The 27,612-nt window shown below is 38.6% G+C and overlaps 1 protein-coding gene across 2 annotated transcripts in view; it reads right to left on the bottom strand.

Annotated features, from left to right (window-relative positions):
• Positions 1–3,996: 3,996 nt before the first annotated feature.
• LOC135468646 (xaa-Pro aminopeptidase 1-like) overlaps positions 3,997–27,612 on the bottom strand; it is a 39,205-nt gene continuing 15,589 nt past the window's right edge. For both annotated transcript variants that reach the window (XM_064747024.1, XM_064747016.1), the window contains exons 3-22: positions 26,514–26,624; positions 25,543–25,606; positions 24,559–24,663; positions 23,107–23,199; positions 22,151–22,315; positions 20,822–20,917; positions 20,122–20,203; positions 18,893–19,001; positions 17,282–17,398; positions 14,411–14,497; positions 13,867–13,917; positions 11,969–12,030; positions 11,261–11,410; positions 10,874–10,934; positions 10,504–10,573; positions 9,085–9,189; positions 8,446–8,523; positions 7,759–7,835; positions 7,261–7,359; positions 3,997–6,476 (exon numbers count right to left, since the gene is read on the bottom strand). In XM_064747024.1, the coding sequence (XP_064603094.1) occupies positions 6,261–6,476; positions 7,261–7,359; positions 7,759–7,835; positions 8,446–8,523; positions 9,085–9,189; positions 10,504–10,573; positions 10,874–10,934; positions 11,261–11,410; positions 11,969–12,030; positions 13,867–13,917; positions 14,411–14,497; positions 17,282–17,398; positions 18,893–19,001; positions 20,122–20,203; positions 20,822–20,917; positions 22,151–22,315; positions 23,107–23,199; positions 24,559–24,663; positions 25,543–25,606; positions 26,514–26,624 (1,998 nt within the window). In that variant the 3' untranslated portion in view covers positions 3,997–6,260. The remainder of the gene's footprint in view (positions 6,477–7,260; positions 7,360–7,758; positions 7,836–8,445; positions 8,524–9,084; positions 9,190–10,503; positions 10,574–10,873; positions 10,935–11,260; positions 11,411–11,968; positions 12,031–13,866; positions 13,918–14,410; positions 14,498–17,281; positions 17,399–18,892; positions 19,002–20,121; positions 20,204–20,821; positions 20,918–22,150; positions 22,316–23,106; positions 23,200–24,558; positions 24,664–25,542; positions 25,607–26,513; positions 26,625–27,612) is intronic.

Here is a 27,612-nt window from a genome sequence, read left to right as displayed (position 1 = left end):
TGATATATTTATTTCATTTAAGATATTTTTTACTAATTTGACAGCGGTCAGGTTTATGAGTATAGGAATTTGACAAAGAGATTCGTATATACCGAGGAAAAGAAAAGGTTTTGGTAATTCGTATCTATTCACAGATTTGTGAAATTTGTGAAAGCATGACCTCCTCAGCCGAGGTCTCATTCATTTGACGCTTATGAAATTCCTCAATGTGCATCCTGCATGACTCTATAAGCAAGCAAAATAAGTTAAACAAAGTATAAATAAAAGTAAAAATCAGTATAGCTTGCACGTTGGTATAAATAAGTTGTCAATCAAGACCACGATTGTTTGGCGTACAGTATCTATCGCACAGAAGGTAGAAAACGTATAACTGCGCTTTCCCAGAGAAGGAAGAATCGTTTTAAAGGAAATAAATGAAACGCTTGGTTTTGACTTCTTGGATGGAGTTTAGGATTTTGCCAAACATATAAAAGTACAGAAAACGCATCTCAGCTTTCTTCTTGAAGGGAAAATTGGCTTTAAGCGATCAATCAGGAATTCTCTGTGTGTTCATCGATGACGTTATTTCCGAATTCTGACGACATCAGGGACTGGAAGCCTTCATACTATGCATGACAGTACACAAGATTGGCGCATGCATGGAAAATCCCCTGGTTACTTAAACTTACTCGCACTCCAGTACATGTTGGCCTATATCACACAAAGCTGTTATCTTTTTTGACACACACAAAATACTAATTTGTGTATGTGTGGTTACACATTATTGTATTTGACAATGAAAACTTCATAGCTTAACATTACAGGATAACCAGGCTGAAAAACCGGCTGATGCGGGTTATCAATCGTTTTATTTATTTATTTATTTGATTAGTGCTTTTAAGCCGTACTCAAGAATATTTCACTTATTCGACAGCGGCTAGCATTATGGTACGAGGAAACCCACGACCGTCCGCAGGTTAGTGGCAGACCTTCCATGCACGTACGACTGGAGAGGAGGCCAGCATGACCTGGACTTAAACCACATTGGTGACAGCTGGCACGCTAATCACCTCGGCTATAAAATCAAATACAAATATCTCGTCTGTAAGTAAGTTTTTCGACGATTTGACGATATAAATGTACTTTCTCGAGCCGTTTCACATTACGTTATTTTTGTTTTTGTGTTTTTGTGTTTTTGTGTTGTTTTTTTTTTTTTTTTGGTGTCTTTAGCTTACGTTTTTAAGGCTTCCCTATATGTATACAGTATTTGGGACTACTCACTTCTCGATCAACAAATACTGGGCAAACGCTATGGTTTCGTTTTGGTTACCAAGGAACTCGTGTGGAGAAACCCTGAATGCAAATGGGAACTCCGACATGAAAGAGACAACTTTTTAGCTTCAAAACGGAAGGCAAATGGAATTCAATGTTAAAAGTCATGTTTCAGTCCAAAAATCCAAGTTATTTCATGTGTTCAATTTGACCATGAGTTCTGTATGTATATATCACGACAGCTCAGTTCACAGTTCACGACGGAAACAAACCCATTACAAGAGGCACATTTAAGCAGAATCATCATGTATGTATTATGATTTATTTTCCATCAGATGTTGTTGATATATATTTATTTTGTTTTCTAAAAACCGTGCCGGCAGTCCCCAGACGTGATTTCAATCCCATAGCCCGCTTTACTTCCATGATAATGCTAGTTGCCATCGAATATGTGAAATATTCCTGAGTACGGCGTAAACACCAATCAAGTTAATCTATCTTACAAAGTTGTATAACACTCTCCTCACTGTGATGTCTACCCAGCTCCATGCATGGTTATCTCGTTCCATTATACAGGTATGATAATCGGAGGGTCCATTGGTGGGGTGTTCGTCGTCGTAGTTCTCGTCGGCTGTATGATATACTGTAAGCGAAAGCGGTAAGAATGTATCTTTATTTGTTTTTAATTTTTTGTATTTTTTTGGTGTCCAACAATTGAATAGCGTCAGACAGTGGCACCGTTTGGATTGCACTTTTTCAGTTTTCTAGGCAGATATTAACCCAGGTTAAGACTACTGATCGCAGAAGTTATTTTAATATAGTAAATGTTACAAGAGACATTAGAGCAAGAACTGAAAGGCTGGAAAACATATATCTACATAAGGTATACAATATGGCGTACTCGCCAAACGCAAACTGACGACACTATTTGAAACGCGTAAAAATTATACACCATACGGTTCAAAGATGTATTTATCATTCATCCCTTCATTGGAAGATTTAAATTCCTATATATTTCAATTTATAAATGAATTGTCTTTGTTTTGCAGGGACCGCAACAGAAACGATTACACCTTAGGACAGCGGAGTCCGTCTTACATTGCCTTAGAGTTACCGCAACGTGATCAGAACGACATATCGATCATCGATCCATTGGAAAAGAAACCGTATACGCAGCTTATGCTTCCGCTAGGCGCCAAACCCAAAGAGCGTTCAAAGTATGGCGTCTGTCGGTACAAGATACAGGGGGCGACAACTACAGGTTCAGCTCAGCAACCTAAGGCAGTACAATATCCAGCCAAGAATACACAGAAGTCGAAATCGAACTTTAGTGAAGACTATACAGTAATTGAAAATACACAAAAGGGTATTGAACTGTACAGTTTACCTAGTTATGATATAGTTGTGGCGGAAACCACTTAATTTGACGATAAGGAAGTGATTCTTTGCTGACCTTTTGAAGGACGAAGTACAATTTATGCAGTGTTGAGTTTTATCCGCTTTGACAACCTGACGCCTCCCTTTGGACACATCTTGTTATTTACTGTTATATTTTTCGTACACCGTTTCATACGTCACAAGTAATGTAGACTCCAAAACGAGAGAATTATCCTCTTTTCATGTTGGACAGAAAATGTATGGCATGTTCCAGAGGTCATGCCCTGGCTGATTCACACCTCTGGCTAGTTCAGACACATCTTGAGGTTGGGAGTTTGAAGGACGATGGTATATTCCAAGTATACTCTACATAAAAACCTGACAGCCGAAGCATAAATGGAAAGTTTTTGAGCATACAACGTTACTTACAAAATAAATAAATAAACAGATAAATAAAATGTTCTCTGTTACCTATTACCCCATTCATGCATTTCTTCCATTTATTAAGACCTAATGCCTACAAGTAACACTTAGTCATGTTTGGTAACTTTGCAACATATCTCTTTGCAAAATGTTCCCATGAGTTAAACATTGCGGACTTTAACTGATCAAAGGTCAACCATCATTAGCCTGGACACTGATCATCTTTGACAACTTTTCTATAATTTCTCGACGTGTTCTTGGACAGCAGAACGCACCTGTCACCGCCCAACCCGTGGCCTCATATATCAAAGATTACCTGACAGAGAACCTTGCTTGGCACCTCCAACCGCCCTTCCCGTGGCCTCACATTTAAAACAGTGCCTCGCGCAACACCTCACTCGGCACCTCCCACCGCCCCTCTCATGACCTCACATCTCACAGGAAAACTCACGCAGCACCTTACTCGGCACCTCCCACCTCCATTCCAGTGGCCTCACATCTCAAACAGCACCTCACGCGTGTCATGGGCTCGTAATTAAGACGCTGACCTTTCAATCTGTCATACACACGAAATGTTCGTGACTCAGTCCCACCCTGACAGCAGTCGGTTGAAGATGATTACATATGACACTATAGGCAGCGTATCGTTCGTTGAACACCACTTGTGACAAGTCTGCCTTTGTAAGTCACATGTGGGAAAGTTCATCTGTAACTTGCCAAAGGTTCGTGGTTTACCACGGGCACTTCGGTTTCATTTACCAACAGATCTGAACGCCATCGTATAAAACTTTGAGTATGGCGTAAAACAACAATCAAATACATAAATAAATCCCAGCCTCGGACGAAATACTTTTCTAGATTCCGCTCCCTCTCAATGTTTTTTTTACCTTTAGTAAAGATCACCAGCGGGCCTTTATTCAAAACAGATAAAGTCAACATCCAACACTGAGTAAAATACTTTATTTTAGGAAGAGAACTATCAACAGTCCGTTGCCTTGAAGGCTATTAACGTGACATCACAAGCACCTTTCAGCCAGAAGTCAGTCGCAGAGACACAAACATGAAAATAAATGTATGATAAAACTACAACAACAACATTGAAAATAATGAAATACATATATGACAGCTCGATGACTAAGCCTATCTAAGAGATACAAATTCCTTGCCACATCTCATGACCTAGCCCTACTGACGTACAGATTACAGTGCAGGTTGCCATCGTATTTGATTGCGCTTTGTGAAACCGTGTACCAAATAGTGCCACACATGGTTGCTACTGAAATAACCGGTTGCTTCTGTGTAACAAATCTTCCTGTCAGCATGTTTGATACTCGCTATATATATGTTTCGTAATCACCTTTGCTTTACTGTACATATGAAAGTCTTCAGAAACCTCTTTCGACAGCCAATGACATTGTAGCCCGCGCAATTCTACCAGAACATTTTCAGCCAATCAGTGATCGTCCCTTATAAGTCTGCATTTCCTTTACCGAGGTACTAATTGCTATTTATTCATTGACACAACCTTATACAATAGGAATAGGCAGTGCTATGAACGGTAACCGATGTGCTTTTATTGAAACAAATATTTTTGGTTCAAAATGACCGTTCCCCCGATAACTCTTACCCCTCCGATATGCAGGGAGTTGTTCAACGTCTAGTATGAAATAAATTCATTCCATAAACTGCATACTTCTCATTTCACCCACATCCCTTGTTGTTGTGAGCTCTTGTCAGTGTCAGTAACTCAGGTGGAATCTAACTTGCGTGTTTATGCCCGAACCATGCATATTTATGAAGAAACGTTCAGGGCTTTGAAGAGTTCATGGCTCAGTAGATCATGGTTTATGAGGACGGGCATCGCTAGCTTGATTAAATGAAGATGGGATATTTATGACTTGCTTACGTGTAACCGTCACATGCTATCACTGAGCTTTTAAAAACGTTATTGTTATTGTCATCATCTGAATCACAGACACGTTTACAGTTGGATTTGATACACCTCATGAGAGACCTGGAACCCCAACAGCCACAATGGCGAGATATAAAAGAATATACCATAAAGATAAAATAGACAAATATAAAAAAAATCCAAAAAAATATTTAACTACTCACAAAGACATCGAAATGGGTTATGTAAGTATCTACCTGTCATCTAAAACAAGTTTTGTATAACCAGTTATATTTAAAATGTGTCAAGCATATACATTTAGCATATTCATGAGTAAACAATGGATATGTAACCGGGTTACTAATTGCTTATTAAAAGCCGTGCAGATTTTTCTGATCATCAGGGAAATTGCTACACTCTTTAAAACGGATAATGCAACAGAATAATTTTAACTGAGCTTGTCAAAACAACATGCCTAGTAGGAGTGCGATGTAAATTAGGAGCCCATCTCTTTTGTAGTGAAACACATGTAGACAATGTCTTCGGTAATGTTAAAACTTAAATGTTAAATATAGCTTTAATAATGTAAAATGCAACATTTACGCAGTGGTGGGGGAGAGAAAACATACATATGTCACATTACCGCTTTTTTCCAAAGTGTCGGTAAAACTTATGTTGTAATCTAAAACTATCTGAATGTTAAATGAACACGTTTAGTTGCCTTGTTCCGCATCCTCATGACGCGATTTTTCATTATAAATGTTTTTAAAAATCTTAAATCAATCATTACGCGTCATGACATTATATGGTGTCAGCAAATCGTATTTCACAGCATTTAACATTTTGTATCATGTTAACACTTAGAAAATGTTGTTATTTTCACATCTGCGCATTGAGAGTGTAGAAAATTTGTTTTTCCACATTGGGTTTGCCATCAAAAAAGCTACGCTTTATGGCATATATAAATGTTGACTGAGAGCAGGTTGATTAGTTTCAGCACTGATTTCGCAACTCAACAGAGAAAGCTAGAAATATATTACGGTACATTTGCATACTAAGTAGAGGCCATTTTGATTTCGCATCTAGATTTTAACTTGCGTAAGGCCGATTACGTATTTCGAAAACAGACCTTTGAGCTTTTGACTTCCAAATAACGAAAAAAGTGAAATATATACATGTTGATATATGGTTAATACCGGTATTTTAAAACTGAAAAACTATAATCAAAAAAAAAACTGATATGAGACGAAAAATATAAATGTTATAATCGCAGCAAGTGATGAAACCGAAACACTACCTAATGATACAAAAGTACTATCTACATAGAACATTGGAATAGTGTCAGTACAGATGTAACCATGACAACAAAGACAGAACACGTAACTGTTGTCGCGGGTGATGATGGGAAGGTCGGCATTTCATAAGGTTTAACTCGTGCTTCCACCCATTTATAGGCATCGGTTAGACCTTCGTCCTTCAGCCTCTTTCCAACAATATCCATCACTTTCTTGTGATACGCATTGAGCCATGAGATCTAAAAAAACAACAATACAAACCGTCGATACAGATACGCCCAGTTTATTTGAACTATGGTGTGAGGATTGGATTTTACGATCTACTACAGTAGTAATATGTCCCAGAAACAGAACGTCCAAAAAACATATGGTAGAGTGGTGAACCTGGTTGACCAAGAATTATAATTGTCTACTCTAAGATACCAAAGACAGAATAAGTGACAGATTTCACGAGCGGCGATAGCGCATGACAATATTTTAAAATCTAATTGAATGAATGATTGGCGTTTAGCGATACATTGGCAGTATTTTTTTCCATGCATTTGTGACATCTTGTAAAACAGTTATGGCTTTCGATATGAGAATGGAAACATTTTTAAAACCAAAAAAAATCCACTAAAAAAAACGATCATCGAGCATCATCCGATCCCTTTATACGTAATACTTGTATAGAAGATTTGATGGCTGCTTAATGCCATAAGGATTTCCCACTTATGGCAGTCGGGTTTATGGGCAGAGGAGTACCCAGGGGAAACCACCAACCTTTGACAAGTTTATATAATGACGAACTTTCCCACGATGGACGTACAGATATGCACATTGGTGGTCATCAACAGTCGAACGATAGATCACGTTAAACATCACGTGAATTGTCACCAGGGTTATATATACAAGAAGCATATCAGAGAATCCGGATTCGTCTGATGTGTTTTGAAGACTGAAAGGCGATTGCCTTTAACCACTAGGTCACGGCCCCATGGGGTGACTCGGGTATAAAGATTCCATATTCATCAGCAATCTTACCTGTTCAGCACTCATCATCTGTACGTTGATGAGATGAGGCTCAAAAGGCACCAGAGTGATTGGGTTGAAACCGAGGAATTTTGTATTCTTGTACTGATACTGCAAAATGTAACCAGATAAAGTACGAAGGTCATTATCAAAGGTCTGTTAATGCTTGCATTAATTTAATGTTTTTATATTCCATATTTTATACTATACATTAAACTATGTCTCACAGTCCTACGATCACAGTTATAGAGATAAAAGTGTTAACTCTCTACTGAAGACAACTTTTTTGAAACGATACTTTGACTGTTATTGACTGGCAGGCCTATGCTTTGACCTTGTAGCCTAATAAAGACGGACACAGTATTGTGCCTTTGTTCGAGCTCTTCGTGCGGTTTAGTACAGTTAACTGTGGCAGATTCCAGTGGTACCGGTACTTGAAATAATACTCATGCCACCCAATACCAATCACTTTCAGGATAGGAACCGACAAAGGATCGATCTTTGTCTTACCTTGGTACTGACGTAGACAATTTCCACAATGGTCTCCAGTCTGACGCCAAATTTGCCATCTTCGTAATACCCCGGTTCTGAAAGTTTCCGTCGAAAAGCAATACAGAGACAAGATTATCATCTTCAAAATTTACTTAACCGTTATATTTTATTCAAACATCTTTTCCACGTTCCGTTAAAACTGAAATGTTATGTATAACACTGACAATGTCGAATCCACCATTTTGGCAGTGTTGGAGGAGGGAAGGCATTTATAATGTTAGAAAGTTTAGCAATTTACAAAATGTTTACAAAATATTGTAATCTATACCGCTATCTTATGTCATATTTACGCCTTTAAGTGTTGTGCACTTGAAGACAATCATTACACGTTGTAACATAGTAACATGCTGGCTTTTAGGCATTTATAACGTTTTATGACAGTAGGAAAGCTCCCCGAACAACAGACAACCGAAAACCTCTTGACATGAAGCTGTAGCCGAGTGAACGAGCGAGAGCTGGATCGAACTCGCGATGTCGAACAGAGGTCTGTTCTGAGGCAGTCTGGACCAATCGGCCATCGAAGGTCCGTTTTTTCAAAAGCTCAAATTCTACAAGACTGATATACCTCCTTATGAAGATTAAAGTCAATGAAGATGAAATGTTTTGAAAATAAAAATAATCAATAATCAACTTGTGAAACCATACCGTCTGAGAAAAACATGCCATCATACAGCTTCGATTCATAGGTTGTCTCGCGGTAACCGAGAGAGATTCGGCCAGGTCCTGAAAAAGGTTAGTTGGCCAATTAGATTTAATCCATGGAGCTTGAGTTACCCCTAATGTTATGTGCATGGCATTATGCGATCGATCATGGTGATATATCAATTAGCTAAATTATTTGTACCATTCTCTTTCAAATGAAGAAGGATGAAAGAACAACTTATTTTCATTTCTTTCATCCAAAAAGACTTAAATGTTTACAAATTGATAAGAAATATGTGTTTCATTTTTCATACAAAGTCATATCAATATTGCGAATAGATATTGTTGACTTCGATGGGTTATATACATACACACAGATGCATGCGCTCTATCCGGCGGCTTAACGATTGTTACAATGATGTAGCTTCACAACAACATCAAGGAAGGCTGGAAATTATTACTCATTATCGACTTCCTTCTTTCGTCTTAAAGTGATGTAAGGCGAAACTATTTCACACATGCAAAGGCGGTTGTGGTGGTTGGAAACCGGGCTGACCTCTGGGGGAAACCACAACCACTGCTGGCAGACCTCAGGTTGAGAAGCGGGATTTCGCATTACATGACCTGTATCCACTTTCTTACCTTCGTGGACGCTGAGATACGCGCCAATGCCGTGTCCCGTCCCGTGGTTGTATATTAGTCCTGCCTTCCAGAGAGGGGCCCGGGTCACCGCATCGAGATCACGACCTGGAACAGAGCAGTCACTGACATAAACATTAGGAAATGTAACAGTATCAAGCCTGGAGACAGATGAGTTCGGGTTGATTCATGTAACACATCGTGTGTCTATACTCCTCGTGGTATAGTAACCTGAACAAGCACAAAAATTGGGGTCAGATGAGTGCCTGATCAACATAACACGTCTAATACTCGTACTTATTTCGATATTGAAATACAAACACTTATCAACACTGGGCCCGTATTAGTGCTTGATCAACACAGCACACCTAATATTATTCATAACACATTAAAATATTAGTACTGGTTTAGATACATGAATATAAATACAAGTTAAGGTTGGTGCCAAAACTATGATATTCATAACGCAACTTATATCCTCATAACCAAACAGTTTTCTTACATATTCATTCTGAAACTTTTCGATCCATTGCATGGTTTATAGTTAATATCTTTAACCTTTATTCAAGAATTTTAAAATGTACTTCTCTGTCCACGTGTCCTTGAAAATTCAGAATACAATGAGTTATGTAATATTTATTTCATTATTTGTTTGATTGTTGTTTCACGCCGTACTCAAAAATATTTCACTTAAACGACGGCGGCCAGCATTATGATGGGAGAATGCCGAGCAGAGCCCGGAGGAAGCCAACGACCATCCGCAGGTTGCTGCAAGGCCTTCCCACATGCGAACTTAGTAGTAAGTAGTATGTTCCACTGCTACATCCAATGCATTTAAGGTTACACTCTCAAAACTACTGAATGCTTTACTATCAGCATGGCTTACTGCATCTTTTCACATTATATGTACCTCTCATAGAATATATATATATATATTCAATTTTGTTTTTAGGTTCTAAATCTGTAACACAAAATGCGCTCAGACTTGTATACATGCACTCGGTTTAATTTAGCCAGACTAAGTCTTTATAAATTCGCCTATCACATATGTCCAGGTCGAACCGGTTTTTTTTTTTTTTTTGATTGGTGTTTGACGTCGTACCCAAGAGTATTTCACTCATACGACGGCGGCCAGCATTATGGTGGGTGGAAACCGGGCAGAGCCCGGGGGAAACCCACGACCATCCGCAGGTTGCTGCCAGACCTTCCCACGTACGGCCGGAGAGGAAGCCAGCATAAGATGGTCCAGGTCGAACTGTTTGACATGCCTAACATACTGGCCGACATACACGCCCCTGGCAAACTGCCTGACATAAGCCCTGACACAATCGAACCAGAACTGTATGCAGTTATAAAGACTTCCACTCTTATCACATATTTATTTATTTGCTCGTTGCTTAAAGGCATTCTCGAGTATCTTACCGTATAACCCGGCTGGCCATTTCAACAAAGCCAAGTCTATTGCGCCCATTAGAACCAGGGTGTAGGCCTCCTATGAAACATATAAAAGTATTTACAACATGATTCAAACATTTAATACATTTATGGCCGATTTTTTTTAATAATTGATCAAATGTTTTTAAATGTTATTTCAATGGATCTATACATTGGACTAAAGTTGGTAATGAATTCAGAATATAACTACAATTATTTACCGTTTGCCTTTTTTATATTGAAAAAAGGTTATGAACACAAATATTGTATTCTTGAGATGACAGATGGCGTTAACAATACATTTTTTTCTTCATCTATTACTTTTCATTTGTTGTAATGCTTATTTAAACGATGTTACCTTTTCAAAATCAGTAGGAGTTCCAAAATGAAAGGTACGAGTGACATCTGTAGTTCCATCCCTAAATGCAAAACAAAAACAGACAAGAAACGCCACAACAATAATGGAAGGAAATTTCCTGGCCATATATATATGAACAGTTAACATTCTCATCTTTTGAACCCACACAGCTTCCGTTAAAGAAAAATAAACCGAACAAGAGAGTATTTACAGTGATTCATTTCATTATTGCATATATCAATAGATGACAATAATCCCAAAGCAATCTTATTTGTTTTCTGCTGGCTCACTTGAACTTTTGATAGACAGCATCATCAGTATAACAAGAACGAAGAAAATTGAACTCAATGGGCATCACTAAAAGAAGGGAGATAACTTTGTACTTACAAATACTGTCCACCAGAGTCCAACAAGTACATGCCCTCTGTAGTAATTGTTCGATCGGTGACGTTACTGGGCTTGTAATGGATGATGGCTCCGTTAGACCCAAACCCAGATATACTGGGGAAGCTCAGGCCCTTCATGTAATCCTGCTTCCTGAATAAAACAACACTTTGAACATTCGATTTTTTATGTAACATGCTTTTGTTTTTTGTGTCTTTTTTTTTTAAAGAAAGTTGATTTAATCTAGACAAGCCTGTTGTTAAGCCCTTTACAAGGCTATGTTATTCAAAAGATGGTCTTTCAATCAACAACAGCAGCATTGGCGACTCGGGTCCAAGCTGGATTGAGCATTGTTTTCTGGGATAACATGAGTGCTACGTCACCAGTTGGCGCACAAAACGTCATCATAAAGGCAGGAATGAATGTTTGAGGCGTTAAAGGTTTCCTATTTCAAAGCTATTCTTGTCCTGGTTAAATTTGAGATTTATAGAAAGCCGTAAATAGTGTCTTCGTCATGTAAATCGAAAAGAGCAAGTAATTTTACGTTTTGGTGATGTTTCATTTTAAAAAAAGAACAGTAATTCGTTACATTTGTTCGAGTGGAGTTGATTTGTTGCATTCTTTGATGTAGAGCAATAATCGACATGTATGAGGTAAAACCATGTGTTCCATTGTAACAAAAAAAAACAGAATATTTCAAATAATACTTACTCTCTGTACTTCTTCAACTCCATAGCGGCAGATACTTCAGTCCACGGTTTACCCTCTTTAACCTGGTTTCAAAAAAATGAAACAAAAACACACAAAATAAAGTGAAGTTTATGCTGATTAAAACGATTGTAAACGTTTTTTGCAAATGTTACGCCTGCTTCAGTATAATACGCTACTTTATGATTGATTCCACCTTTGTGCATCTCTGCTTCAAAGATGAGGCATAATTCAGAAGGTGGGTATTTATTTGGTACAGCGTCCATGATGACAGCATGTTGTTTAGATATTTTGCGGGGCCTCCGTGGCTCAGTTCGTTAGCGCGCTAGCGCAGCGTAATGACCCAGGAGTCTCTAACCAATGCGGTCGCTGTGAGTTCAAGTCCAGCTCATGCTGGCTTCCTCTCCGGCCGTATGTGGGAAGGTCTGCCTGCGGATGGTCGTGGGTTTCCCCCGGCCTCTACCCGGTTTCCACCCACTATAATGTTGGCCGCCGTCGTATAAGTGAAATATTCTTGAGTACGGCGTAAAACACCAATCAAATAAATAAATAAATAGATATTTACTGGTTACTGGTAAGTATTTGGTAATTATATATATCAAAGTGCGTCATGGGCTGCGCATAAGCTAACATATCAAATACTCGCTGCCCAAAAAGATTATACCATTTGATAAATTGGACCGCAGGTTCCAGTCCGGTTCCAGGTATTTTGGATGAAGGAAATTTACTTTGTAAATTATATTTTCACAGACATATAGGTGAAAAACGGCACAAAACACCCTTCAAGCAAATAAATAAAATAAAAAACCATATTCTAAAAAGCTCATAAATAGGCACCGACAAGCTAATGCGTATATTATGTTCCAGGAAGCCGAAATATGCATGCATATGTGGCTTATAAGTCCATATACCACATAGCTCATCAACGTGCGCCATGTAATTAAGAGTCGTAAAGCGGCCCACGTTAGAAATTTTTATAAACTTTTGACAACTTTTACATTAGCATTTTTGTCCTGGTTAAATTAGAGATTTATAGAAAGCTGTAATACATCGGACACTGGCGAGGTAGGTATTTTCTGAGAGGTTACAGTTTGGGTTTTAGATTCAAAATGAAAAAGAATTAATTTGATTAACGCCCAATTATTTTTCCCCTCACAATCTGTGATATTTTTTTCCTCACATTCTTTGGTACGGTCTCTGTAAATGTATGGTCCCTTTAATGGGGGATGAGCCCCTTTAAGATATTGTTTTAATCAGTTAGAGCTTTTGTACGAAGAGTGTAACAAAACCTAGTCATCGACTTCCGCCAGAAAGCTATTACCCTGGATACTCAAATAGGTCACGGATCGTTTTCGCAAGACTTCCGTATCCCCCTAAGGTCGCAAAGTCGGCTGAGTCAGCTAAAGCTCATTTCGACCACAAATGTAAGCAAGCCAGGGCAAAAGGTGATTAAGCCATTTCACAAAAGTAGAGCTGCTTACGGTTTCCGTGGTCGGATTACCACAACCGACTAACAATGTGTTGAAGTCCTACAACTATATGTTTTATTATGAAATGATGATTTTTAAATTTACTTCTAAATGTAAATAAACCAAATTATTGCATGTATGCATAAATAGAAATGTTACCTCTGTATACTTGCTGTCGCGCAAACAAAGGGCGGTAACCCTCAAAATAGATGTCAAGGCTGAACATCACTAAGCATGTGGCTAATGCGAATAAATATCCAGTGGTTAGTCCAGGGCTAAAAAAAATATTCCTCTTCCTCTCCAGTCTATAAGTAAAACCCCAAAAACATGACAGATAACACTTTAAAAGTCACATTTATTACCGGAAATGATTTTTTGGCTAATTTATGTTCTTTGGAATGTAAAGAATGGAATTGTTCTAGTTTCTCTCACCTCTTTTTCCAATCTCTGCATGAACGAAATCAAGGCCACGGCATCCCGGATCTGTGAATGCAGACAGGTAAAACATACAAGGATATGACAAGCTTGGCAACTGTTTGCTTTATTTTAAATGATTATACAATTATTTATATAGTTTTATTCTTTTCGAAAATTTCATGTAATTAGCATACGTCACGATGAGATTTGAACGCCATAATTTATGTGTCACCTTTAGCAAAAATGTTAACCAGTTGCAAGACATTAGAAAGTATGGATTCTGCACTAACGGCCTCTGGAAATTTCGGCTGAATGTTTTATGTCGAAGTATTGCTATCGCGGCTGATATATAAAAAAAAGTCTTCTACACAGTCCTTGGTCTGTTGATGTCCTTAAGCCTCCGAGTTTAGCCATGTGAAAACGTGTCTAACTGTTATTAGATATTTACCGACTGGCTTGCTTCATACATACGTAAAGCTTTTATTGTTAGTTGCTTTACTTTCAAAACAGACAATCAGTTAGTGTGTCAAAGAATCCCCAGAATGCATTGCTGACTTACGTGCGAATTCTTCATGCCTTGTCGTTCAACGCTATTCTTAACTGCTTTCATAAGAGCAATAGGTGAAGATTTCTGGTAGGCTTTTGTCTGTTGAACGGAAAAGCAGATTGAGGGTAAAACCTGTATACATAGACGGTTGATTTTGATAGGCTCCATATTAGAACCGTGATATAGATCAATAATTCAATGGTCAATCAGAGGAAATCAGAGACAATTAGAGGACAAAGAAGAAAAACCTAAAACCAGCATATTCCTATGCAGTCCATGGGCTAGGGCCCAAAATTTCACATCTTTTGTTTATGTTTCGATATGATAGCCCTCGCAGATAGGTAGCTTTGTGTGGGTTATACCCTCTTCAATGGACGTACCTATTGTGCAATGTACTAACTTATATATTGCCATACAAAACAGTCATACAATAACAGCGCTATTTGAAACACAAAATCAATTTAGGAACAGAGTGTTTACCTTTAGGAACACTTCCTTAACTAAGTTAAGCTATTCTTCTCAAACATAATGGCAGATTTGTTGATTAAAGATGACATTTTAGCCCTGTCTGGCTGGGGAAAGGGGCGAGCTACAGGGATGAGAAGGGCTGCATCGGCAATTTTCTTTGCAGTCAGAAAACAACAAAAGACATAAATTTTATATATTGTAACATTTTAAAGCATTCTATCATGGTTGTGTTAACATTTACCTGTTGATTTCAAGTTTAAAGATCACTCGTAAATTCAAAATGACACGCAGTGGGGGTCTGTGGTTTAAACCCAATTTACTAGGTTGTAAAAATTGGAAAAATATAATAGTGTGTATTGTCTTGGTTTCTTTTTTGTCTTTAACTTCAAGGTAGACATTTACACTTTACAAAGAGTATTACGGAATGATTTGGTCCTTAATCTTAGTGTTTGGCGGTACTTTCAATTACCAGTTTTCTTGACTGATGGTCAAAGAATCTGATCAAAGGTTTACTCTGACATTGTAGTTTTCAGTGTCATTTCCTCACAGGTAAGGAAATGACACTAACGTTTACTTGCCTCAGTTAATCGGCCTTAACTCACTGTAATGATGATGTAATGAAAAGATCTACACACCTGGGCATGTAAACTGTTGATTAACTGTTATCAACTAAGCTGAATACCTTGCAAATCTTACATGTAAATGTACAGGTCAATTGAATATTCAGATAATAGTGTACATGGAATATAGACAAAATGTGGACAGCTGAATTATCTTTTAAATTGACTCATTACATTATTAACTGAGAGTTCACGATATACTGACGTTTCTCTTGCTCTCCGTAATTTGCGCAACGCTTTATACACGTCATAAGGTGATTTTATACTTTATCAATATGCGTGATAAAGCCACCATTTCAGAAAGGCCATGATGTCTTATTTTACTTCTAAGGGCCCTATAAACATGTTAGTACTAATTAGGTTTGGCCATCTCAGGTGGTACCAATATAATGTCTGGCCCATGGACTACTCTGTTTGACATATATTATCCTATCCTAGTAATTTCAGGTTCAAGGCAATATAGTTTACAAAGAACATCCAATAGGCAATATGATAGGATATACCATGTGCTCATAAAAGCTGTCCACGCGACATTGTGTCAGGCAATGGCTGGGATAACATAGTCATGAAATGATATTTCATGCAACTGATCAATATTTTTTTATTTATCTGATTGGTGTTTTACGCCATACTCAAGAATATTTCACTTATACGACGGCGGTTAGCATTGTGGTGGGAGGAAACTGTAACTAGTCATTAGCAGACAAACATACTGGGAGACAAAAGTAATATGACAACGCAAATAACTACTTACAGTATAAACCAAAGCTATCATGCAGATTTTGAGTCGGTCTGGCCGTGTTCCACAGGCACTAATGACGGCCCTTTCCTTTAAGAACTTCTCGTGTTCACAAACGATCAGCCCCTACTCTAAATAACTTTTGTGAAACTTTCTTCAGACAACTATGTTATAGTGTAATGCGATAGTCGTCTAACATTTCTGTGAGGGCGTGCGGTTCTGACTTGAAGTGAAGACATCGTCTGATTTATGTCTTCGATAGCTTCTTGTTACTGGGACCTCGTAGTCCAGATGCTTGACATTTAGGCTGAACAGGGGAGGTAACGCACTTGAACGAGTTACAGGGTCAGCCGTAACGGTACGTGCACCTCGCTGTATTGACAGCAAGATGTCTACATTGCAGATTACCACAATAGAAACTATTTGCTTCGTGCTTCGAACAAGCGGGTCCAACTGTCAATGACCCTGGACGAAGCCAACCAATTTTGACTGGATTTCATAAACATTTTAAGACCTGCGCCCTGTTGAACCAGTTTTAACACAAGCGATTTGTTAACCAATCTCTAAAACGGAAGTGACGCATGTGGGTGCATGTGGACAGAACAAGAACAACATGATACTAATACCAGCATATACTGTCTGACGACAGTACAGGGCTATGTCTAGAAAGAACTAAAATCCAGTCAAAAGCCGTTGGTTTTGTCCTTTAATTTGTGGGTTTAATTCCATAACCAAAAGCGGGTTTTTGGACTGTTCCAGAGAGCCCTTGATTGCGTCAATAACCAATGAGCGTCACCTAAAATAATGGAATGAACAAGTGGTGAGTACTTGTATCATAAAGCTTGTGCTGACTTCCTCTCTGGTACGTCTCCTAGGAAGGTCTGGTATCAACCTGCAGATGGTCTTCAGTTTCCCCCGGCCTCTGTCCGGTTTCCTTTCACGGTAATTTCGGCCGGCCTCGTATAAGCAAAATATTATTGAAAACGGCGTAAACCACCAATGAAATAAACAAATAAATAAAACTATCATAAGGGGTTATAGAGCCAATGAACTTACCCGATCAATGCTGTTATAAATGGCGTAGTTACAACTGTGACTAATCCATATCTTCCTGGTAGAAGACTGCATCGCCAAGGCTGCAACATCCGCTTTCATCGAATTATAATTTTTAACCTGAAATATTAGCAAAAATTTCAGTGATTTTACGCCGTGGAACGGCAGGCGGTTCTAGTTTCCTTAAAACACTACTGCTTTCTCTCTCTACCTTTCCTTCCAAGTGCTACTGAATTGTTTCACTCACACATGAGTATTTTCAAACACAGCCAATTTCTTCTATCCACTGTTATTTCCTTTTAGACACTATTGTTCTTTGTGCTACTGTTTCCCATCAAATACTGGAGGCCTCTGTGGCTCAGTTAGTTAGCGCGCTAGCGCAGCGTAATAACCCAGGAGGCTCTCACAGTTGCGGTTGCTGTGAGTTCAAGTCCAGCTCATGCTAGTTTCCTCTCCCGCCGAACCTGGGAAGGTCTGCCAGCAACCTGCGGATGGTCGTGGGTTTTCCCCGGGCTTTGCCCGGTTTCCACCCACCATAATGCTGGCCGCTGTCGTACAAGAGAAATATTCTTGGGTACGACGTCAAACACCAATTAAAGAAATAAATCAAATCCCACCAATTACTGTCAAACATAATATTGTTATTTCATGAACCATTATTTCCTTTAAAACACCTTTGTTTCCTTGAATATAGATACTTTCTTTCTTCAACCCACTCGTCTTTGTTTTATTCGCTGCTGTTTTCCTTTTTACTACAATTTCCTTTACAGCAAGACTGTTTGCTTTAACTCCCTGCGATTCCCTTTCTCATTCTCTCATTACTGAAAAGTACTTTCATTCTCATTTTCATCCTCTCATTACTGAAAAGTACTTTCATTCTCATTTTCATTCTCTCACCACTGAAAAGTACTCTCATTATCATTTTCTTTCTCTCATTACTGAAAAGTACTCTCATTTTCATTCTCTCATTACTGAAAAGTATTCTCATTATCGTTTTCGTTCTCTCATTACTGTTTTTGTTTATACCTACTATTGCTGCCGAAATGTAGAGTTTTTCTTTCATTCACATCTGCTTCTCTTCAAAAAATATTAACTGTTTTCACCCTATTCTGTCCCCCCTATAGACACAATCTCTTTCCTCACATACACTAGTACATTTCCTTTACCCACTACTGTTTCCTTTCAAACATTACTCTTTTCTCTTGGGCAGCACATTCAACCAAACACGAGGCAAACTGAAAATACAAGTAAACGCTTTCTTGTTAAGAAAAATGTCATAATCTTAGATTTGATACATGATGTTGTTATGTTTGTCAAGAGTGTAAACATTTACACTGTACACCTGAGTAATCTCTAACATGAATTCATTATGAATGTGTTTATGTAACAGTTCTCCCCAAGTGGCCAGCATGCTAGCGCAACACAGGTTAACCTCTCCAGAACGCTGTCGACAAATGCTGGCTCTCTCTTCGGTCTTACGTAAGAGGGTCTGACCGTGATTTCCCTCACGACCTTGTAGTATAAGTGTAATATTCTTCAGTACGGTGTAAAACACCAATCAATCAAATAAATAAATGTAACAGTTCAATCTATCTAAACCGAGTGGTACCATACCTCAACGCAGTTGCCCTGTTTGCCTGTACACGAGCCATCAGCGTTAGTATTCAGATGAGTCTGCAAGTCCTGACTGCTTAGCTTGGTCGAGTGGTCCCTCAAATACAACCTTCAATGACATAACAATTAGCTTGATAACTTAAAAAAGATATATTATTCTTCAGCTTATATACTCCAAAAGGGTTCAGGTAAACGTAGCATATACCCGAATACATTCGTGTGTAACGTATAAAAGAATACCCCAGCATTTTAATAGGAAACCCTCAGAGAAATTACTTGAATATTTGGATGAATAATTTCGGGTGTCACACATACATCAGTTAAATATTAAAATTGCACATGTAAAACTGAACAATTGCAGTAGCAGTGGGGGCATAGTAATAATTATAGTAGTACATAATAAGTAATACCACAAGAGTACAGAAAATGAAAATGGCAATCCGGTTACTAATGGCAACGGAAGAAATGGAAGCGCTATACATTGTCACTTTTTCTACTTATGTATCCACCAAAAAATTGCAAAGCAATTGGGATTTGTATCCCGAACTCGAAGTCATATGCCCAATCACAGAGTGAATACAGGTGAATTTTTCCTCTGGTTGCCATGGCAACTATCAACAAAATGGTAATGCTCGCCACATCGTTTCCAAAATTATATTTACCCACATGAAATGAGACCCATACACTTAGACTGTAAAGCGTAGAACCAACGTGCTGGACAAGTGGTACAGACGGACTGACTCCGCTTCGGGAGCGGTAGATCCAGGGTCGAGTCACACTTAAGACTTTAACAGAGGAAGTTGTAACTTCCTCGCCTGGCGTTCAGCATGAAGGAGATAGTGCAACAACTGGTTGACCCGTATCAGTATAATGGCTCGGGCTGGGCGGCTTACTTGCCTTCGCTAAGTCGTCTCAGAAGTAGCATTAGATAAAAGAGCGGTGGAAATCCGTCCTCCTACAACAAGGAGGCACATTACATGCACTCTAAAGATTCTTTCATCCTCATATGACTGAAAAATTGCTAAGTACGACGACAAACCCCAAGCACTCACTCATTCAGACGGACTGACTGGCGATCGTCTTTACGTAATGCAACCCACACTAACGCATGCGAATTCAACACTTGTTAGTTCAAACAGTCAACATTTACAATCACCGTTTAACAGCTACATTTGACGAATTTTGTCGTTGTTGTTGTTGCGTATAATGATTAATTTGCTAATTCATACCTGACTCTGTCCATCTCGACTATGGCATACGATATGAAGAACGGATTGTAGGGAATATCTGCACCTCTTAGATTAAACAACCCTGAAAATGTAGATTATTAATGCAAACACATTTCATTTTCGACAAAATAGATAACGGAATTGGTAGCAAGTTTATGATGTGTCTTACAAATTTATAATCAATAAGTCAGCGCTATTTATATTTCACGTTTAAGGCCAAAATGCACAACATATGGAGTTTTTTTATTATTTTAAGTTTTTTTACGTTTGGTATTTTGTGTTGAGGGGAAATAATGATCAGCTATCTTTAGAGGAAACTCTATACTATGAAACAACGTAACATGTATATGTGCCAAACCACAACGTGCCTGCAGCAACCTGCGGATGGTCGTGGGTTCCACCCCACTGCTACCAAGTTTCCTACCACCATAATGCTGGCCACCACCATACAAGTGGAACAGTCATCAAGACGGCGTAAAACACCAGTCAGAGAAATAAATAAATAAATCAAACCACAACGTGAGACAGAAAAAGGTGAATGCACAGATTGTTGAAAAGATATCTCACTGAAACCTTTGCGGGTGACTTTATCTTTGATCAACGACGACCCTCGGGCGTCTTTTAAAGGGTAAACTCTGAATACATATGTGCAATATATCTCTTAACTGTATCAGGGTGTATTTAGATCTATTCTACTCACATGCAGTTTCGTCCAGACCCGTAACCACCAGTGCAGTTACGTTGGCCGCGCTCAAGTGATTTCGAACAAAGCCCACTTTCTCCGACCAGTTTTTCCCTGAGGTAACAAAGGAGAACTTTATTGCATAAACATATTTTATGGTGCGCTGCATGCTTTGTTTTACATCATTTCACGGCACTTCAAGAGCGCGCTGCATGCTTTGTTTTACATCATTTCACGTCATTTCAAGAGCGCGCTGCATGCTTTGTTTTACATCATTTCACGGCACTTCAAGAGCGCGCTGCACGTTTTGTTTTACATCACATCACGGCACTTCAAGAGCGCGCTGCACGCTTTGTTTTATATCACTTCACGGCACTTCAAGAGCACGCTGCATGCTTTGTTTTACATCATTTCACGGCACTTGAAAGCGCGCAACATGCTTTGCTTTACATCATTTCACGTCACTTCAAGAGCGCGCTGCATGCTTTGCTTTACATCATTTCACAGCACTTCAAAGCGCTCTACATGCTTTGCTTTACATCATTTCACGTCACTTCAAGAGCGCGCTGCACGCTTTGTTTGACATCATTTCAAGGTACTTCGTCATTATTTTTTTCATTATTTGCATAGTGCTTATTGAATAAACTGTCATAAACTGTAAAGCTATACATTCGTGCACCATATAAATAGTTGGCCTGGGTCAAAATCAGACAGGCAATCTTCGGATAGTCGTGGGTTTTCTTAGGTGCACATACTTCGTAGCTTATAGCTTTACACGCATTGATCATTTTTCTGGCTTTTTTATTTAAAAAAAACTGTAGACGTCAATGATGCATATAGCACTGTTTTGTCTGGATACCATAAATACTGCTATCTTAAACATGAAATCCGAGGACCAGATTGCTGTTTCGTCTCGTGAGTGATTTGTCTTACACCTCTCATTTATTGTGTTCAATCTTTATCCTCCCAATACCACTGAAAAAATCGTCTTAAATGTACTACTGTAATTCTTCAACCGTTTCGTACGTTTGCAAGGTGTTTATTCAAGCGTATTCTGAAGGCATTATTCCGTATAGACTGATAAAATTATATTTTTTGTAAAGCCCTGAAACTGACCAAACCAATCAAAATAGTTTTGACTAAAAAGGTAAAACATGAATGCGTATGAATTGTAATGAATTGCTCTTTCATATGGAAAAGGGTAATGTAAGAATTCATGTATAACCACTGATATACCATTGTTTCAATGGGCTAGAACATTACACTTTATTCCCGCCATCTTTGTGCTTAGAATCAACCCTTACATATTGTCACCTAATTTATGGTGAATAAACAAACAAAACAAACCTGCAAAAGAGATTGGATGGATCTCCACGGGTCCGGCTGGTATCGCTGGTCGACCTGTTGTCCATATGGCATCGACTAGGTCGTTGTCAATCGGTCTGAACTGTATGCCCGCGTCCAGTAACTCCTGTATTTCCGGCAGCCATTGTCCCTTTGAAATCAATTTTCCTGGGAATAAAAGATTGTTGTTATGCAAGGACACCATGGATGGCACATCCAGACTTAACATGCAGTAATTTTCCAGGACAGGAAAGTAGATCGAATGACTAGTATATTGTTAAAGTTCCCATGTCTGTTTAAGGAATCGTCTGCTCTCGCACTGAGATTACAGAGAGCAAGGCGATGATACAAGAAGCTTTGCCTCGTATGCGAATGACAAACTAATAATTTTAAGAGTTGAGCTGTGCATGAAGTCTTGATGCTCCAGTAAATTGTCCCGTTTCCTATTCGAGCGAAATTTTCTAAAGCACTTGCTCATTTATTTATTTATCTATTAATTTGTTTATTTTATTGGGTTTACGCCATACTCAAGAATGTTTCACTTTTACCACGGTATGCAGCATTATAGGGGAGGAAGCCGGGCAGAGCCCCAGGGAAACCAACGACCATCCGCTGGCAGACAAATCACTAGGCCACGGAAGCCTCTATCTTAAGTACTTAAATAAACATCATATAATGTATATACCTGTTATAATGCACGTTATTACATATAACCTACTTTCTTTTCATTACACCACCAGTGTGGAAAACTAATAATTACAGTACACTGGTATTTCTTATTACAAAACTCGCAGATTCGTTCTATTTCATCGCACAGCAAGTCACACGGTGATAATACATTACACAGACATTTTTTTCTGTACACAGTGAGTGTTATATTGCCCATGTATTATTAAGTGCATTAAACTCGATGCAACAGCCTATTTAAATTGACTGAGTTGCTCTAACTATATACTCACCAATGGGATTGTTGTAAGAACTTGCTCCGATGGCCTGGCCATTGGATAGTTCTTTCTCCAGCCACTCGTACGTTGTCGGAACATTAGGCTGACCTGTAACAGTCATATGTCCACTGATTTCATGTATATTACTTCACCATGAATAAATAAAGTCGATGTGGAATCGTTTAACCGAGCATTCTTTGTACTACATTTCTTCCAGACTTTGCATGATTCAAACTTGTAACGGTTCCACAGCGCGAAGTTAATATATACATATTATCTTCAGTGAAATAAAATTGGCCATGAATGAGATTATATAAGAGTACAAATAATTTTCAAAAATTCATAAACAAATTGAAAATCACAGCATTTGATTAAAGCCCTTTAACACTTAACTCTACTGGGTGTACTGGCTACAAATTAACATACTCCAATGGCAGATGGTACGCTGAGTCTTCGATTTGGAAGCGGGAGACCTGGACCATTTTCACAAAACTTCATAACTCACATTTCTCGTTATTTTTTTTTTTTTCTTAAAAGACGTTGTCTAGGTTATCGTGCCCTAATGTTACGTCATTTACAAGAAAATTTACGAAAAATTTATTTAAGTTTTGTAAAAGTGGCCACTGGGGTCAAATCCGAGTTGGGTCATATACCGAAGGTTTACAAAGTGCTGGCGTTGTAACTTCCTAAAGCTTGTAATTTGACATAGGCCTGCACACTAAACGAGGTAATTTAACAAGAAGCCGGACTTCACGGGCAACCTGTGACCCATCTTACTGGCAACATCGTCACTGCTCTGCATGGTTTTACTCTTAGTCTTTTTTATTATAAAGGGACTGGCCAAATACATGTACCGGACGGTCCTTTATCAACATACAGTATTTTTTTTTATTTCATCGGCGTTTTACGCCTCACTCGAGATTTTTTCCCTTTACGACGGCGTCGGTGTACTGTGATTAGGTTATCAGAGGCAGCAATATAAACCGATATAAAATATGTCGACGCACTCTTCAAGGAAGGTGTATGTCAGGTGAAAGACACTGTCCATAAAAATAGTTCGATTTATTTCTTAGAATTTTTCAACCTAGTAAAATACATTCGAAACTTTGGATTTTACGGTGGCCTTTTTGACCATGCTGGAACCAGTGATGTCACAAAAGGATGTTAGTTCCCTAACACGGGTGGACTGCTAGATTTAACCGTTCAAATGCATGTAAGCCTAGATAAAGATCTATGAGCATATTCACCGAATGGACTTTGAAACGAACTATTTGAAGCAAATAATATGGATGCGACGTAAGTGATACCCTGTTGGTCATTACAGACCACCGTAGAATTTGATATTTAAAAACCAATATACTCGTTTAGAAACTTTTTTTAATCTGATACATACATGTTCGTCATTTTAGTGTTTTCTTTGTCTTTAAATCATAATCAAACCAACACACAACACATAAACTTACGTACCAGCTTTCATTAGTATCCAGTTACAATCCAGCTGTTCGTCTGCCTGCAGAAAATATCTGCCGTCTGTCCATAAAGCTGCCTTATCGGCCGTGACCACTGCAGTGCCTGTGACAAGAAACCAAATGACAGACTAACTGACTGATCGACTGTCATGCATTCATTCATTCAGGAGGACGCGTGGTTTTTAATAACCATGAACATAATCTAGTAATCAATGGTTTGTGTTTTTCATGTGGCTTGCTTTTTGACCATGAATAAAAATCCTCTTCCCAGCGTTCAAAGCGGTGGCATCGCTTTACACCCATGCGCCGTTCTCTACGCTCACTTTATATCGCTGCCTCCGTTAGACACGTTTAACATTTCCAATTTGCGCGACGCACGTGAGCTTGTTCAGGCCTGGCGTAACCACTAAATATCCTTGCGCGGAACTATAATCAGCATTTTTTTTTCATTCATAAAAATGGTTCAGGTGTCCGTTGGAATCATGTTATGTAAACGTTAGATAAAAAGGAAATGAATGTAAATATAAAATGCATTTAAGAGTGAGTGAGTGAGTGCTTGGGGTTTAACGTCGTACTCAACACTTTTTCAGTCATATGACGACGAAGGAATCCTTAGGGTGTATGTAATGTGCCTCCTTGTTGCAGGACGGATTTCCACCGCTCTTTTATCTAGTGCTTACCGACGACTTACCGAAGGTAAGTAAGGTGCCCCGCCCGAGCCATAATACTGATACGGGTCAACCAGTCGTTGCACTATCCCCTTCATGCTGAACGCCATGTATTTAAGAGAAAATGCATCAGAGTATATTTACAGAAATAGAAGCATTTCCGTTTTTTTCTGTCATCAGTCCCTGCTACATCACCGTAACCCATTAACCTTGGCGTTGTTTAGATTTTTGTACAAAATTCGCTGTTGGTGACAGTGATATAATGAGTATGAAACGGCAGCAGTTCAGTAGATTGGGAAATCACGGCCACATACCTGCTGACCCCGAGAAACCGGATATATATTCACGCCTGGCGTCATAATCGGACACATATTCGCTCTAAAACAGATTACGTGTAACACATACGTCACAATAAAGTATTTATTATCAGTGGACATTTTATGAATGACAGCTCTACGACTACACCAAATAGCTGCAGATCTTGAACATGCAGTAAATTTTCAATGCAAATGTAGTGCTATGTGTATATGAGTGTATGTCTATATCTTACTACAGCCTTATGGTTGCTTTACGTTCAAAAGCGGTAAAGGTAGTTAAGCATTATCAGCAGGTGTCAAGGCTATTTTTCAACCCCACTTTTCGATGCGAATTATTGTAAGAATTATTACCCTCAAGAATACACAAACAGCAATTTGGAGTTTTCGTTATTGATACAAGTGTAAAGAACTATACACCTAAAACTTTGGTTATGGCGTAAGCAAAGACACCAGAAGCCCGGTGTTCATGTATACACATACTGTTAGATGTCAGTGTAGAAGAAGGGTTATATCCTAAATAAGGATTAAATTTTCTGGATATAGCACTGTTCTTCCTACCAAAAAACTGGATGAAACCACTACAGGTTTCTAACCTGGAACTTGAATGTCAAGTACCGAGTCCATAGCAAATATGTTAACTGTCTAGACTATAATTCTTAAATATGGAAATAAATAAATTAATAAATGCTACATCTATTTGAAGGCAGATTAGGAAACGAGTTTACCAGGAACATTCGAAACCTCTTAATGAGGCCGAGCTTGCCATGGCTGGATTTGAACACACGCCCTCACTGGCCAGGGCTAGTCACCTGAACTGAAGCCGCCTTCAATTGTCTTGACTTAAACGATATATTTAATCTGATTAGAATCTTCTTCTTTTCGTGTTACGCGTGCAATCCTGATATTCCTAGCTGCCAATTGTTTCAGTTTTATTGATATTATCTGAAATTGTATTCGATCATACTCACCGCATGAGCATCTTCAGATGATATGATGTAAGCGTCGATACTGTTATTTCGGAGATGCTGTCTCAGTCTCTGTAGCCTCTGTGACGTGTTAACGCGGGTAGCTGGGACTGGCTGTAGATGTAACCAACCAAACATACAATCAAGTAGCTCTTCAAATTAATTACATTAGAATAAAAATAGTTATCAAAAACTGACCAAGGTAACAGTGTGTTATAAAGTGAGCCCAGCTGACACGATAAGGAATCTTTTCCACCAAAATAGCTCGTTACATGGAACATAATGGCATGCAGTCAATCCAAATGTATAGGTACTTGACGTGTAGCGATTCTAAACCTTATAGAGATAAAATATGCCATAAGACTTCACTTCAGCTCCCATGGAAGTTTTTGCTCTCAAAAGGCCACCGTATACTATAATATTATAACGGATCGCAACTCGTTTGGCAATATTCTTAAAATAGAAAACAGGCTGTTTTCTTGCACAATGTCTGATGGCCTTTCTTTTGATGCAAACTTCATTTTGTGTATACTATGCGATAAAATTCCCTGAATTGAACTACATTTATCTCCTGGATATGCCTTTCTATGGGATATCTATCATCCTTATATTCCGCACCATCGTTGTAACGACTGTTATCTTTTCCATTAATACTGAGGTTAGGTGGACAGTTTGTACCACACTGCCTTGCAGTTTGTATTTCCTCTGGTTTTTTTAACGTTTTAATGAGGGGCATATCCCACAAAAAGCAATTCGGAACCTAAAGCATTCGGAACCTAAAGCATTTGGAACCTAACATTTTAACGAGGAACATTTCTCAAAAAAAAGACCTAACTTTAATCGGGAATATTTTCCACCCAGTCCATCATGGTGTCAGCTTTACAGGAGAGCATTTTCAGCCTAAAGCAGTTATTATCCAACCAGTTGTGCATTACTTATTTCCTGTGATCAGCCTAGTTGTGAGGTGTAGTTATTAAATCAGCTTGCCTTTCAGTCCCAAGGACTGATCGCGTGCCCGTTTGAGCAGTCCAACGTATGTTCAACGTTTTTCGTCATTTTGCATATATATACGTCACATATATGGGAGAGTTCGTTAGTATAA

Source organism: Liolophura sinensis, chromosome 1 (genome assembly GCF_032854445.1).
Source record: "Liolophura sinensis isolate JHLJ2023 chromosome 1, CUHK_Ljap_v2, whole genome shotgun sequence".
In the NCBI taxonomy this organism is placed as follows: domain Eukaryota; kingdom Metazoa; phylum Mollusca; class Polyplacophora; order Chitonida; family Chitonidae; genus Liolophura; species Liolophura sinensis.
This window is presented reverse-complemented; position numbering and strand designations above follow the sequence as displayed.